Raw genomic sequence first — 12,297 nt, forward strand, 5'->3', positions numbered from 1 at the left:
GTTGTGTCCCCCCCGACCCCCGGGGGTTGCGACCGGTTTCTCCCCTCTCCTTCTCCCCCGAGCCCCTGGCCCCCAGGGACTTGTGCCCCCTCAAGCCCGGGGGGTTGTGTCCCATCCCCCCGAGCACCCCYGTGCTGCGGGTCAGCACCCTACTTCGCTGGGTTGTGCCCCCCGTTCCCCCCTCCCAGCACCCCGTTGTCTCCCCCCGCCTGAGCAGGGCCAGCTCCTGGTGCCAGCGGGCTGGGCCCCCCCCCCGCCACGCGGGGCAGCCCCCACCTCRCCTGACGGCTCCCTGTCCCCCAGCTGCGCCCCTGGGTGCGCCATGCCCATCGTGGACAAGCTGAAGGAGGCGCTGAAGCCTGGCCGGAAGGAGCCYGCCGAGGATGGGGAGCTGGGGAGGCTGCTGGCCTCCTCGGCCAAGAAGGTCCTGCTGCAGAAGATCGAGTTTGAGCCCGCCAGCAAGAGCTTCTCCTGCCAGCTGGAGCTGCTGAAGGGGAAGTATGTGCTGCTGAACCCCAAGGCGGAGGGAGCTGGACGCCACAAGAGCCCCGAGGAGGGGACCGCCGGGAAGCAGGGTACGTAGAGGGCTGGGGAGCAAGGCGGCCTTCGCACGCTCCTGGGTCTGCCCTCGCACGCTCACCGCGCTTCTGCCCCGCAGGCAGCGACCGTGCCCTGGGCAGCGCGGGGGACGGCATCCCGCCCCCACAGAAGGTGCTCTTCCCTGTGGAACGCCTCTCCATGAAGTGGGAGCGGGTTTACCGCGTTGGTGCTGGGCTCCACAACCTGGGCAACACCTGCTTCCTCAACTCCACCGTGCAGTGCTTGACCTACACGCCGCCCCTGGCCAACTACCTGCTCTCCAAGGAGCACAGCCGCACCTGTGAGTGGAGGGGCTCTGCCCCAGCACCGCCGGGTGCCTGGGTGGCTGCCCGCCCCATGGGGCAGCAGTGGGGCGGGAAGGGCAGGCAGAATGAGTGAGTGCTCGTGCGTCCTCTTCCCTAATGCTGTACTCCACATCTGACTGCGTGTGGCTCTTGCAACCAGCGTGTCRGTGTCTGGATGCACCTTCTTGGTTCTCTCTCAGTTGATCATTCCTGTGTTTAGCTCTTTATCCCTGTTTGCAGGAATGTTTGCAAGTCTTTATCCTTCTGTCTGTGGAGAGCCTTGTCTCTAGCGGGAGCAGCTAAGGMGACTAGCGCGATAGGGTCTGCTGGCCTCCTCGGGAGCTTGCAGATCCCTCAGCTTTGTTGTCAGTGGGGAATGCATGAGGATCAGGGCAGAGGGCTGTGGAGCAGGCAAAACCCCAACCCAGGATGTGCTACTTCTGGGTGGCTTTGACAGGGGGGCCTGGTGGGGCAGTGCTGCAAGCCTGTGACCTAGGGGAACATGTGGGGCTCATGKCCCCTGTCTGTGGGGCTCTAGCAGTGTCTGCCATGCAGTGGCAGCCTGCGCTCTCTCCCAGTTAGTTACCTGCGGCCTGTTCTCCAGCCAACTGGACACTTGTAGTGCCAGCTTAATGTGTGGCTTGTGTCCTGGGCTGTGTGAATCATAGTAACATAAGCTGGTCCTTGTGTATCCAGGCTGCTCCCTGCRCTGCGTTCTCCGCTTTTGTCCCCAGGGCGGTACAGTAGCTCAGAGCTCATAGGAAAAAACTGAGCACTGCTGTGCTGAGTTAGGCCAAAGATCTCTTTCTCCCTATACTGCCTTCATCTCCCCTAGGTTTGTCCCCAATATCCTTTCTTCTCCCCTCCTGCTCCAGGTCACCAAGGAGGCTTTTGCATGATGTGCATTATGCAGAATCACATGATCCAGGCTTTTGCCAACAGTGGCAATGCAATCAAGCCAGTGTCCTTCATCCGAGACCTCAAGAGTAAGGATGGTTTCCCTCTCTTCTCATAGCAAGGCTTGGGTGCAGTGACTAATGCACTGAGCAGAACCTTTGAGACTGGGGCATGTCTTGCCAGGCAGCCCTTAAAAGATGACTCACTGAATTTAYTGTGCTGCTTGGGGCTGGGCTGGTGACTTCATGGACTGTGCTGTGGCTTCCCCCATAGCCAGCACAAATCTGACAGCTGGTCTGGGTTGACAGGGCTTGAGCCCTAAAGCCCCTGCCTGTGGGAGGAAGAGGGTACGTGCACCTGCTGCAGCAAGTGCTGAGGCTGTGGCTGATTCTCTTCTCTCCTGCAGAGATTGCTCGACACTTCCGCTTTGGCAGCCAGGAGGATGCACATGAGTTCCTGCGGTACACCATTGACGCCATGCAGAAGGCCTGCCTGAATGGCTGCACCAAGTATGTGGGGCCTTTGCCAGGGTCTCTCTGTGCTCTTCCCCCTTTTGTCCTTTTGCTGGCCCACCAGTCCCCTGCACCCACAGAAGGGAACTGTTTGAATGTGTGCTAGATCAGGCGGACCTGAGGGGAGCACAGCCTTAGTGTCCTTGGGTGGAGGACCCAACGTCTGCCTGTTCCTCTGTAACAGAGCTCTGAGCTGTTGTCTACCTTCTCCTGACTCTTGTGCTCCAGCGTGACTGCTGCCTTGTCCCCAAATGCTGAAATGGTTATGAATTTGGATTCTATCCTAATTGCCAAGAAATCCAGGCATGTTTGCTGGCAGTTCAACTCTGGTTTTATGTCTGTTGGTGAGCCCTGATGTCCCAGGGAGCCTGCATCTCCTCTGTCTTCACTATTCAGCTGTGAGCTCCAGCTAGGAGTAACTGCTCCTTCTAGATGAAAGGTGGCTGTCAGGGAGTCTGGTGCCACCTCTTGATCTCTGATGCCAGGATAATCATAGTGGTAGATAAACTATAGCTTCCCTGAGTCTCTGCAGCAGGTATGTTGGGTGGGGGATGGAACAACATGTAGGGAGCAGTATTACAGTGCATATGCGGAGAGCTAGAATCCAAGGATTCATCTCAACTCATACACTTCCATTTGGACTGCTGTGGTTCCTCCTTCAGTAGCTGGCYGGGTAGCACCAAGAGGACAGGTGATGGGCCTCCTCTGCATGATGGTGGTCCYTGCTTAGCATTACAGCTCGAGGCCTGGTCCTCTGCAGGTTGCAGAGGGACAGTGTGAGATCCAGTGTTTCTGTTTCTAGGTTAGATCGCCAGACCCAGGCAACAACTCTGGTTCACCAGATCTTTGGTGGCTACTTGCGGTCCCGAGGTAAGTGTGGGCTACAGACTCTTTGGATCCTGGTTCCTGGGTCTCTGACTTCAGGAGCTAAGCTGATATTACCCTGAGAGCCTTGCACTAAAAAAAATCTTTTGAGGAAAATTGCTAAGCATGTGTAAATTATCTGGAGCTGCAGTTCTTCACAACATTGCTGCTCTTAAGGGTCTACCCCCTCTTGTGACAGTACAAAAAGCTATTGGCTGTGGGTCCCCGGCTCACTGTCATCCTGTAAAGAAACCAGTGTTTGCAACTATCCAGCAGCCCTTTCATTCCCARCATAGAAGAGGGGAATTGTCAGCCTTTCCCCTTGGCTCTGAATGCATGGCCAGATCTTGGTGCTGATGCTCTGGGACCCAAACCTGGGAGAGGAGGAACACTTCAGCTGCCTCCTGGTGTGATGGGATGGGAATAAAACAGCAGAGATAGTGGGATCAGACCCTGTGTGCTRGGGTGTGCTCATTGCTGTGTTTGTTGCAGTGAAATGTTCGGTGTGCAAGAGTGTCTCGGACACCTATGACCCTTACCTGGACGTGGCGCTGGAGATCAGGGTACTTTGCAGGGTTTGGGATGGGAAAGGTCAAGAGCTCTGTTTTTGATGGGCAATGTTTCTGCAATGGTGTTATTGCTGTTCTCAAGGCTTTGCAAACTGTCAGTATTAAGGAACAATGTAGGCAAGAGAGAAGCAGCTTCTGTTGCTGTGCCATCTTCTCCTCTTTATCTGGTGGGGCAGTGTCCATTGTCTGCATGTGAGCCATGACTCCCTCAATGAAGCTCTTGGTGTCAGTGGCCCACTTGTGCTTGGCTAACTGTCCCTCTGTGCCAGCTTGGGTCATGCTGGCAGCAARCAGCTGACATCAGGCTTACAGGTCTGATGTGGTCTGTGCCCCATCTGCAGTATGTCTCTTGGGGCTGACATCCAGGCAGGGAGCCGGCTGTAGTGTGAACAGCCCACGTGTGCCCTGACCCCTTCTCTATCTTTGCAGCAAGCCGCAAACATAGTGCGAGCACTGGAGCTGTTTGTGAAGTCGGATATGCTGAGTGGGGAGAATGCCTACATGTGTGCCAAGTGAGTGCCTGGGGCCTGCACGCGGGAAGGGGCTTGTGGGTCCACTGAAGCACACACAGCCTACTGCGACATGGAGGGGCTGCTCTGCCCGCTCCGGTGCTGCCTCAGCAGCCCTAGCAGAACTGTGGGATGTSTGGCTACGGAAGCCTGTGATGAAGCCTTCCCCTCCTGTTCTTCAGCATGTTCCTGCACTCATGGAGAGGGTCAGGGCCAGCAAATACGGTCATGTGTGAGCAGGTGCCCTGGATTGGTGTGTAGTGTCAGCACAATTGCTTCCATGGGGATTGCCCCTTGGCCAAGGCTAGCAATGATCTAGGTGGTGTAGTGGCATGAGTTCTTCCCATACAGGTGCAAGAAGAAGGTGCCAGCCAGCAAACGCTTCACCATTCACCGAGCCTCCAATGTCCTCACGCTCTCACTGAAGCGCTTTGCCAACTTCAGTGGAGGCAAGATCACAAAGGTGAGTGCTCATTAGCCCAAAGCTGGGGCTGTCTCTAGCTCAAGATACTGCTGTCCAGAGCAGGGCAGGAAATAGTCCTGTGCAAGCTCTGCCACAGTTCTGCAGTCTTTCACCAGCTGTGCTGTGGGGCAACTGTGACTTGCTGAGATGAGCATCTCAGCATCTTTCTGCATCTTTCTCACTGTGATCTTTTCGGCATGGGGAGAGGCTGGGTCCCCCTCCCCGGAGAGATGGAACTTGTAGGACAGCTGGAGCTGCCTCTGCTCTAGCAAATAACACAACTTCTGTGCAGGCACTTGAGATATCCTGTTTCTGCAGGACGTGGGGTACCCGGAGTTCCTGAACATCCGTCCTTATATGTCCCAGAATAACGGGGACCCTGTCATGTATGGACTCTATGCAGTGCTGGTGCACTCGGGCTACAGCTGCCATGCAGGACACTACTACTGCTATGTGAAGGTGAGGCCATGGGATGCTCTAGTTGGCAGTCCTCTTTGAGCAGRGAGCTGATGGGTGCTCCTGGGTCCCTGTAGTGCGTGGGAAGGAGAGTGCTTAGCAGATGTGCATGATGTGGAGCTGCAGACGGGATGACAGCCTGTGTGCTGCCGCAAGAAACGTAGTAATCTCCCAGTGCAGAGTCCCATTTCTTCCCTTTGGCTGCGTGTGGGTTGTGTGGAGAGGACCTCTGCTGAAGGGAGATGCTCCTGTAGTTCTTTAGCTGTCCTTCAGACTGGGGGGGGGTTCTTGGACAGAGCCTGACCATGTATTGTTTTCCTTCTCAGGCCAGTAATGGGCAGTGGTATCAGATGAATGATTCCCTGGTCCATTCCAGCAACATCAAAGTGGTTCTCAACCAACAGGCCTATGTGCTGTTCTACCTGAGGTGAGATATGACCTGTGTTGTTGTTTCTCCTCTGCCTGCTGCTCTTCAGCACGTCTGTTGCRTTTTTGGGATAGGGCTGGTAGCATGTGCCTGGAGGTGGGAAAGAAGCTTGGCCCAAGCAACCACAATGCTTGTCTGCATGCCCCGGCTGGGAGGAGGGTTGCTGGGAGAGAGGTCTGCCYCCTTGTTATGGTTTTGCTGTAGATTAAGGGAACAGCAGCTTCTGTCTGAGTTTGTCTCCTGTTTCTTCTGTGCATCTCTGACAAGATATAAAATTCCAATTGATCAAATTCTCCTAGTTAATATGTACATTTCTTTGCCTTTCCCAGAATCCCCAGTGCCAGGAAGAGCTCTGAAGGGCCCATTGCCAAAGCYGCCTCCAGCCTGCCTGGCTGCACTGGTGTTGTCTCTGATCAGATCAAGAAAACTGTGACCAATGGGCCCACATCTTCACCACTGATGGGTCGGGTGAGTGCTGAAGGCTGCTCTTGGCCAATGCTCCTGAGAACTCAGAACTGCTGCCCCTCTGCTCACCAAGGGGACGTGGGCTTGTAGCATCATAATGAGATCTGTAGGGTGCAGCGAGAAGGAGAATGCTCTGTTGGAAGGATCCTGCTGTGCCAGGGACTTCCATGTGAGATGTGAGGAAGGGGAAGAGAGCTAGTATTCTGTGTTCTCCTCAGCTCCCTGACTGCTCTCCCAGATGAACTTTCCTTTTCGCTTTGTCTAGAGACCAGACACGCTGCAAGGGAAGAAGCTGCAGGGACCAGAGGAGATAGGGGTTCCTGTGGCCCGGAGCATGTTCGGGACTGTGCCAAAGCTGCATAATGGAACCACTCAGCCGAAGCTGCCTGCTGGGTCCCCTTCACCCAAACTGGCCACCAAATCCATTCACACAGCAGCAGCACTTCCAGATGACATAGCCCAGAAGCCTAAGAAGCCGCTCTCCTCCCCTCAACAGCCTCTTCCACCCAGAGCGGTTCAAGGCTTCTGTGATACCAACAATGCAAGTAGGGCCAAAGCTGAATTCCTCAGGCAGAGCTCCTGGGAGAGCAAGGAGCCACCTACCTCACCCAAGCTTCTGTCACAGCATGCCCCCAGTCAGGAGCTCCAGGGCAACAGGGAGAATGCTGAGACCCCAGAAAGGGTCTCCTGCAGCAGCAGTTCTGCTAGCCCAGCGCACAGCAGAGCGGGAGAGCTGGCCAAAGTGTCTCAGAAGGCCGGGAACAGAGCCAGCGGCCTCTGCACCCCTCAGGAAACTGACTGTGGCACAGACCTCCCTGCTGACCATGACAGTGATCCGGCTGGCCCTGAAGACTCCAAGTTGTCAAAACTGAAATCCTCCTTGTTGGGCAGCACAGCTTTGGAACTGAACAGCACCATGTCACCACCACCGGCCAAGAAACTGGCGCTTTCTGCCAAAAAGGTAAGTCTGGTCTTTTGTCCTGAGATATCGCTGGGTGCCTTGTGTTGTCTTGGGATGTGTTCATGGTCGGGGCAAGTGCMGTGATAGTGCTGGGTATCTTGCTGTGTCAGAGGTGGGCTAGGAGAGACTCCAACTACAAGATTGTAGCAGAGTTCTGCCCTCCCTCTGGGCAGGGGTAGGGAGTCAGGCCCCTGCTGTTATTTACTCTCTTATTCCCAGGGTTGTTTGTATCCCTGAGTGATGCAGGACAAATAGTTTTTGCTTTCCCACTCAAAAGTTTGAGTGTTTGTTGTGCCAATCCCTGCAGTGCAGGGGCAGGAGGACTTTCTAGCCTGTTCAGGGAGCACAGGCCACAGCCGTGTGAGCCCTTGTCCCCTTGGGTGAGTGGCAGTGCGTGAGCTGCAGCAGGAAAATAGCAGCATTGCTGCTCTTCTGCAGCCAGGGGTGTGTGGGAATCTTGCATGCAGTGTGGGACTGGCCTTCTGGGTGCTGCCATACAGGTGCAGAGCCAGATCTCCCCCAGGATTGYGTTCTAGGACTTCTGTTCTTTAAACTTCCTTCCTTCCTTTTTTCCTTTGTGCTTCTAACTGAAAACACTTCTGATTCTTCTTCTACCATCCCCCACTTCCCTCTCCCCATCTGTGTCTGTTCCCCTCCCCATTCTCTGGGCTCCCCTTTTTATTTTCTCCTCTTGGCTCACGGAAACCTCTTTTTTTAGACCACCAAGTTTTTATTTATGTCAATAACTGCAGGGCAGCACCCCGCGGAAGGCGAGCGGAAGTGACCGCCATGCACAACCTCACCCACAATTTGCTGACCACACCTACCCCACGACCACCACCCACCYTGACTCCACTTCTCCCTGGTCTTTCAGCAAGTCCAGGTAAGCGGCACAAGCAGTTCCTAGGCTCCTGCACTGCAGCAAAGCCAGTAGCAGCCCTGGAGTAGTCCCTGAAGCAACTGTCTGGCATCACAGCTGGCTTGGGGGGATGATTTCAGCAGCCAATTCTCTCCTTTTTTTTTTTCCCTCCCCTCCTGGGCTGGCATGGCTTTCTCTGGATCCCAGAGGCAGTGCAGTGTCTCTGATTGTGGACATGAGGTGGGGAGGATGCTCTACAGGATTTGACCCTATTCTGATGTCCCATGGGATCAAGAGGCACCAGCCTRGTCCAGATCCCATTTTGGCAGTGTGGTGACTGGATTCTGGGAAGGGCAGTTCAGTGCCTGCTGGGCAAGGTCTTCTGGACGGCTGTTTGTGCTGGGCTGGATGGCACCACAGCAGGAGATAATATGCTGTGTTAGCAACACCTGGACCCCAAGCATCTGGGCAGGTCTCTTGGGGCTCTGTTCTGTGAAATGCTTTGTGCTCTGTGAGCAACCCCTCTCTGTCCTGTCCTGCTTTTCCTGGTCTCCCTTGTAACCTTTGCTATGCAGCAGCAGCAGCACTTGTTCTTTCCTAGTCTGGCGTGGTGGGCGCTGTGTGATGCTCTGCATTGCTGGCATGGGGCAGGTTCAGGGCCACTGCATGTGACTGCARCTGCTGCTCTAAGAGCAGGCTCTGATTCAGATTTCTAGGTCTCCTGGCTGAGATCATATCAGCTGGGTGCTGTGCCTGTGCCCTGCACTGTGGGGAGAAAGRGGGGACTCTCCGCCCTGATGTGGCTTTCAGATCATGTCAGCCTCTTTTCCTGTCCTCTAGGTTGTCCTCGTCTGCTCTCAAACTGCCAAATCCTGAAAAGCCTGCCTTCAGCTTCGTCCTCAGCTCAGCCCCTCARCTCCCAGCCACCCCCCTGACCAATGGCTCCACTCCCTGCTCTTCGCACCACCTTTCTCCCTACAGCAGGGAGAAGAGGCCCAGCCAGGTCACGCCTGGTTTCTCCAAAAAGAAGCAGCGAAAGCAGCAGTATGAAGCAGAAGGTAGCCCCTGTGCTGCAGCTGTGAATGGCAAGGACGAACTCTGCAGCCCCCCAAAGAAGAGGAAGCATCTTGCTCAGGAGGACTCGGTGTCCCCTGCAGGAAAGGGGACAGCAGTTAAAGATCCCAGTGGTGGCAGAAAGGGGCTGGGCAGTCAGGATCTGGAGAGCAGGCCCAAGCAGCAAGCATCAGACCCCAGCYGTTTCCCTAGCACAGAGCCCATCTCCCCACTCAAGAAGAAAAAGAAAAAGAGGAGAATGCAAGAGACAGAAGAGCACTGCTTTGGGATGCTGCCCTCAGGCAGGTGAGGRGCCAGGCACCTGAGTGCCCTGAACAGCTCAGCTCTGTGTGAAGTCAGGCTGCCCTTGAGGTGCTGACCTGGGTCTGCAGTCAGGTGGCTCTTGTCTCTCTGGTGGGACAGGCCTCGCTCCACCAGGCAGTGAGCCCAGCTAGAGCTGTGGCCTGCTGGAGGTAGCTCCACCTGTCCCTGTTGGCTCTGCTGCCCTCCCTGTATGCAGAGCAGCAGGGACRCTGCTAGGCTGTGGGTTTCCTCGGGCCCTTCCTGCAGGGACTGGGTACCTTGCATTGCCCTTTCAAGAGGTCACCCTCTAGCTTTCCTTTGGYCTGGCTAGGCCAAGTTAACCCCTGCTGATTTCTCTAGCTTCAGGAGAGCTGAAACAGAGCCTTGGAGGGCAAAGCAGCAGCCCAACTTGGAAACTCGGGCTGGAGAGAGTGAGCACCGGAAGCGTAAGCGAAGGGAAAGCCTCAGCAGTCCAGCTATGGAGCAACCTACTGCAAACGGTTCCCATGCCAGAGACAGCACTCCAGGTACGGCCTTGGCACCCCTCTGCCCTTGTACTCCCCATGCCAGGTGTCCCCTCCAGCTGCTGGGCTGCTTGTCTGCCCACAGGGCCAACCAGAACACCAGTGTCCAGGTCCTGGTGGCTGCCAGTCCCCAAAATTACCTGTCAGTGCCTGTCGTCTTGACCCCTTGCCCTGAGCCCCTGCAAGTTCTTCATGGTGTTTACAGCATTGCAAGAGCAATGCCAGGCTGTGCTCTGGATGAGGCTGTGTTCCTCTCCAAGCTCATGGTGATGAGCCCCTCTCTAGGGGTGAAGATCTACCCCCAGTCCCACTGCCTAGGACAGGCCACAGTTTGCCCAGACACACAGCTGCCATTGGTCTGGACTTGGAGCTCAAAGATATCTTTTTATGCCTGACAGTCTCTCTTGGGATGAATTCTGTTTTGAGGATTGCACAGCAYAGAAAATCTTTCTGCTCCTTCTGACTTGTCCTCCCCCGCTCCTGTTTCTGCAGTGGCAACCTGTGACTGGGACAGCCAGGTCAAAGATGGGTTCAAGCACTGCTCAACTGCCACRAGCCTAGAGCCCAGACACAGGAGCCAAGAAGAATGCAATGTGGTGAAGGAACTGCTCAGGAACTCCTTGGACAAGGCTTATGGAAAACAAGGTAATGCCTGCTGGGTTGGGCTAGCAGGCTGGCAGGAGCGTAGCTGATGGCTCCCTGCTGCCTTGAGCCCAGACCTGGGGCAGAGGCTGCCATGGACCTGAGCTGCAGCGAGCTCCCGGGAGCCAGCCAGAGACACCCAGCTTAAGGGGCTCTAGGAGGTGCTGTTGAGTCAAGTGCTGAAGTGACAGACTCCAGCAGCCTTTCTAGCTTGGGGGTGTGGGCCCTGCTCAGCCAGGGGGCTGGTGAAACAGGAATGTGGAGGAGCACAGCCCTGTGGCYTCTGCTGATGACTCTCCTTTGTAGTTTTGACCTGGGATGGTGAGATCTCAGCTATCAGCCAGGATGCTGTTAGAGATGCAACTTGGGCCCAGAATGAGACCGTCATTGATGAATGGGATGAGGAGTTTGACAGAGGAAAGGTGAGTGCTGGCTCTGTTTGCGGTTCAGGCTGCTGTGGAAGGGCAGGGAAATGCTTTGTTTCCTGACCTGAGTGTCTTCCTGACTCTGCACAGGTGAAAAAGTGTAAAAAGCTGAAGCGAGAGCGAAAGAGACACTTCAACCCTTTCCAGCAGCTGCAGAGCAAGCGCAACTTCTGGTCTGTGACACATCCCGCGAAGGCGGCCAGCCTGAGCTATCGGCTCTGAGGGTGAGTGACCCGGGAGGGGCTGGGAGAGGGGCAGGTACCTCTTCCAGCTGCTAACACTGCTCCTTTCGTCCCAGGGGGAACGGGCTGCATCCTGCAGTCAGGAGTGAGTGGAGCAGTCCCGAGTCAAGGATCGTATGAAGAGCACTGTTCCTTGGAGCTGCCGTCCAGTGTCCTAGGGAGGAAGAGAGCAGAGGGGCTGCGTGCCCCGCCGTGCCGTGTTCCCCACTTCTGGGGTGGACAGATACCTCTGTGGGAAGGACAATGCTTGCGAGTGTCCGAGTGTTTCCGCAGGGCTCTCGGCCCTGGCCGCTATATACTGTCCCAGGGCCGAGCCACGGGCTTGAAGCGTTTGAAGCCTTTTGTGTTCCCCTCTTTGGGAACTGCCATCCTTCCAGGCCCACAGCTTCCTGKGGTATATGGGTGCTTCCCTCCACCTCTTCTTGCCCTTGGCAGTAGCTGAGGAAGAGCCTGTCAAGCTCCCAAGGGTGAGGGGCAGAGGGGTGTCCTCTCCCCTGCCCCAAGCGAAGTGCTGGGGCTCTCCTCTGGGCGTTGCTGTATCCAGCTGCCCTGGCGGCTCCCCCATCTGTGCCCAGGCCTGGAGCTGCCCACACTCCTTCCGTCCTTGCTGTCTTGTGCAGGCATGCAGAGACAAGGTAGGATGTGCAGCTCCCTCTCCTGTCAATGCTGCTCTTTCAGCATGCYCATCCTGGGGCTTGAGGCTCTGGGGGGGCTGTAGTGGAAAGTGCCTGCAACTAGTCACCGCTCACTGCGGTGCTCAGTGGCGTCCGTTTGCCTTGTGGGGAGTGGGATGCTGGCCCTGGCTTGCACAGCTGGGAATGCAAGGGCTGCTGTTAATGCCTCCTGGGCATACYCTGGGATGGGGCTCTTCCCCAGTGCTGGAGCTGCTTCTTGCCACGGGATGTGAGGGAGCCCCCAGCCCTTCTGGGCCCCTTTTTGTCCCCGTCTTGTCCCCGTGCTGCCCTGTCTGGCRCAGGGCACAGCACTGGGGTGCTCTAGCCCCCCTGCGGCTCAGCCCGTGGCCCAGCCTGCCTGCCCCTCTTGGGCATGGAGGGGCCCGAAGGGGGGGCAGAGCTTGCCCCAGTGGTGCTGGGAGCAGGCTCTGGGGCAGTTTGCTGCTGCTGAGCTCATGTTCTTAATTACCGCCCTCCCCTTGCTGACGGTACGTCTGCCTCGCACTGCACTGTACAGTCCCCCGTGCAGCCCCCCCCCCGAGGTGTGGTGCAGCCCCTCAGCCTTCCG

General features: G+C 56.4%; 1 protein-coding gene across 1 annotated transcript; it reads left to right on the forward strand.

Moving 5' to 3' along the window:
- Nucleotides 1–71: 71 nt before the first annotated feature.
- USP36 (ubiquitin specific peptidase 36) lies at nt 72–11,815 on the forward strand. The gene is made up of 19 exons (XM_085318226.1): nt 72–575; nt 659–880; nt 1,760–1,870; nt 2,188–2,290; nt 3,096–3,163; nt 3,650–3,720; nt 4,156–4,238; nt 4,587–4,698; nt 5,017–5,157; nt 5,481–5,581; nt 5,911–6,049; nt 6,312–7,007; nt 7,760–7,890; nt 8,707–9,225; nt 9,583–9,749; nt 10,239–10,391; nt 10,695–10,810; nt 10,904–11,037; nt 11,112–11,815. Exons 1-18 carry the CDS (start codon nt 323–325, stop codon nt 11,033–11,035), a joined length of 3,318 nt encoding a protein of 1,105 aa, XP_085174352.1. The 5' UTR covers nt 72–322; the 3' UTR covers nt 11,036–11,037; nt 11,112–11,815.
- Nucleotides 11,816–12,297: the final 482 nt, after the last annotated feature.

This window comes from Rhea americana, unplaced genomic scaffold (assembly GCF_003343005.1).
Source record: "Rhea americana isolate MKP2758 unplaced genomic scaffold, rheAme1 scaffold_527, whole genome shotgun sequence".
In the NCBI taxonomy this organism is placed as follows: Eukaryota; Metazoa; Chordata; class Aves; order Rheiformes; family Rheidae; genus Rhea; species Rhea americana.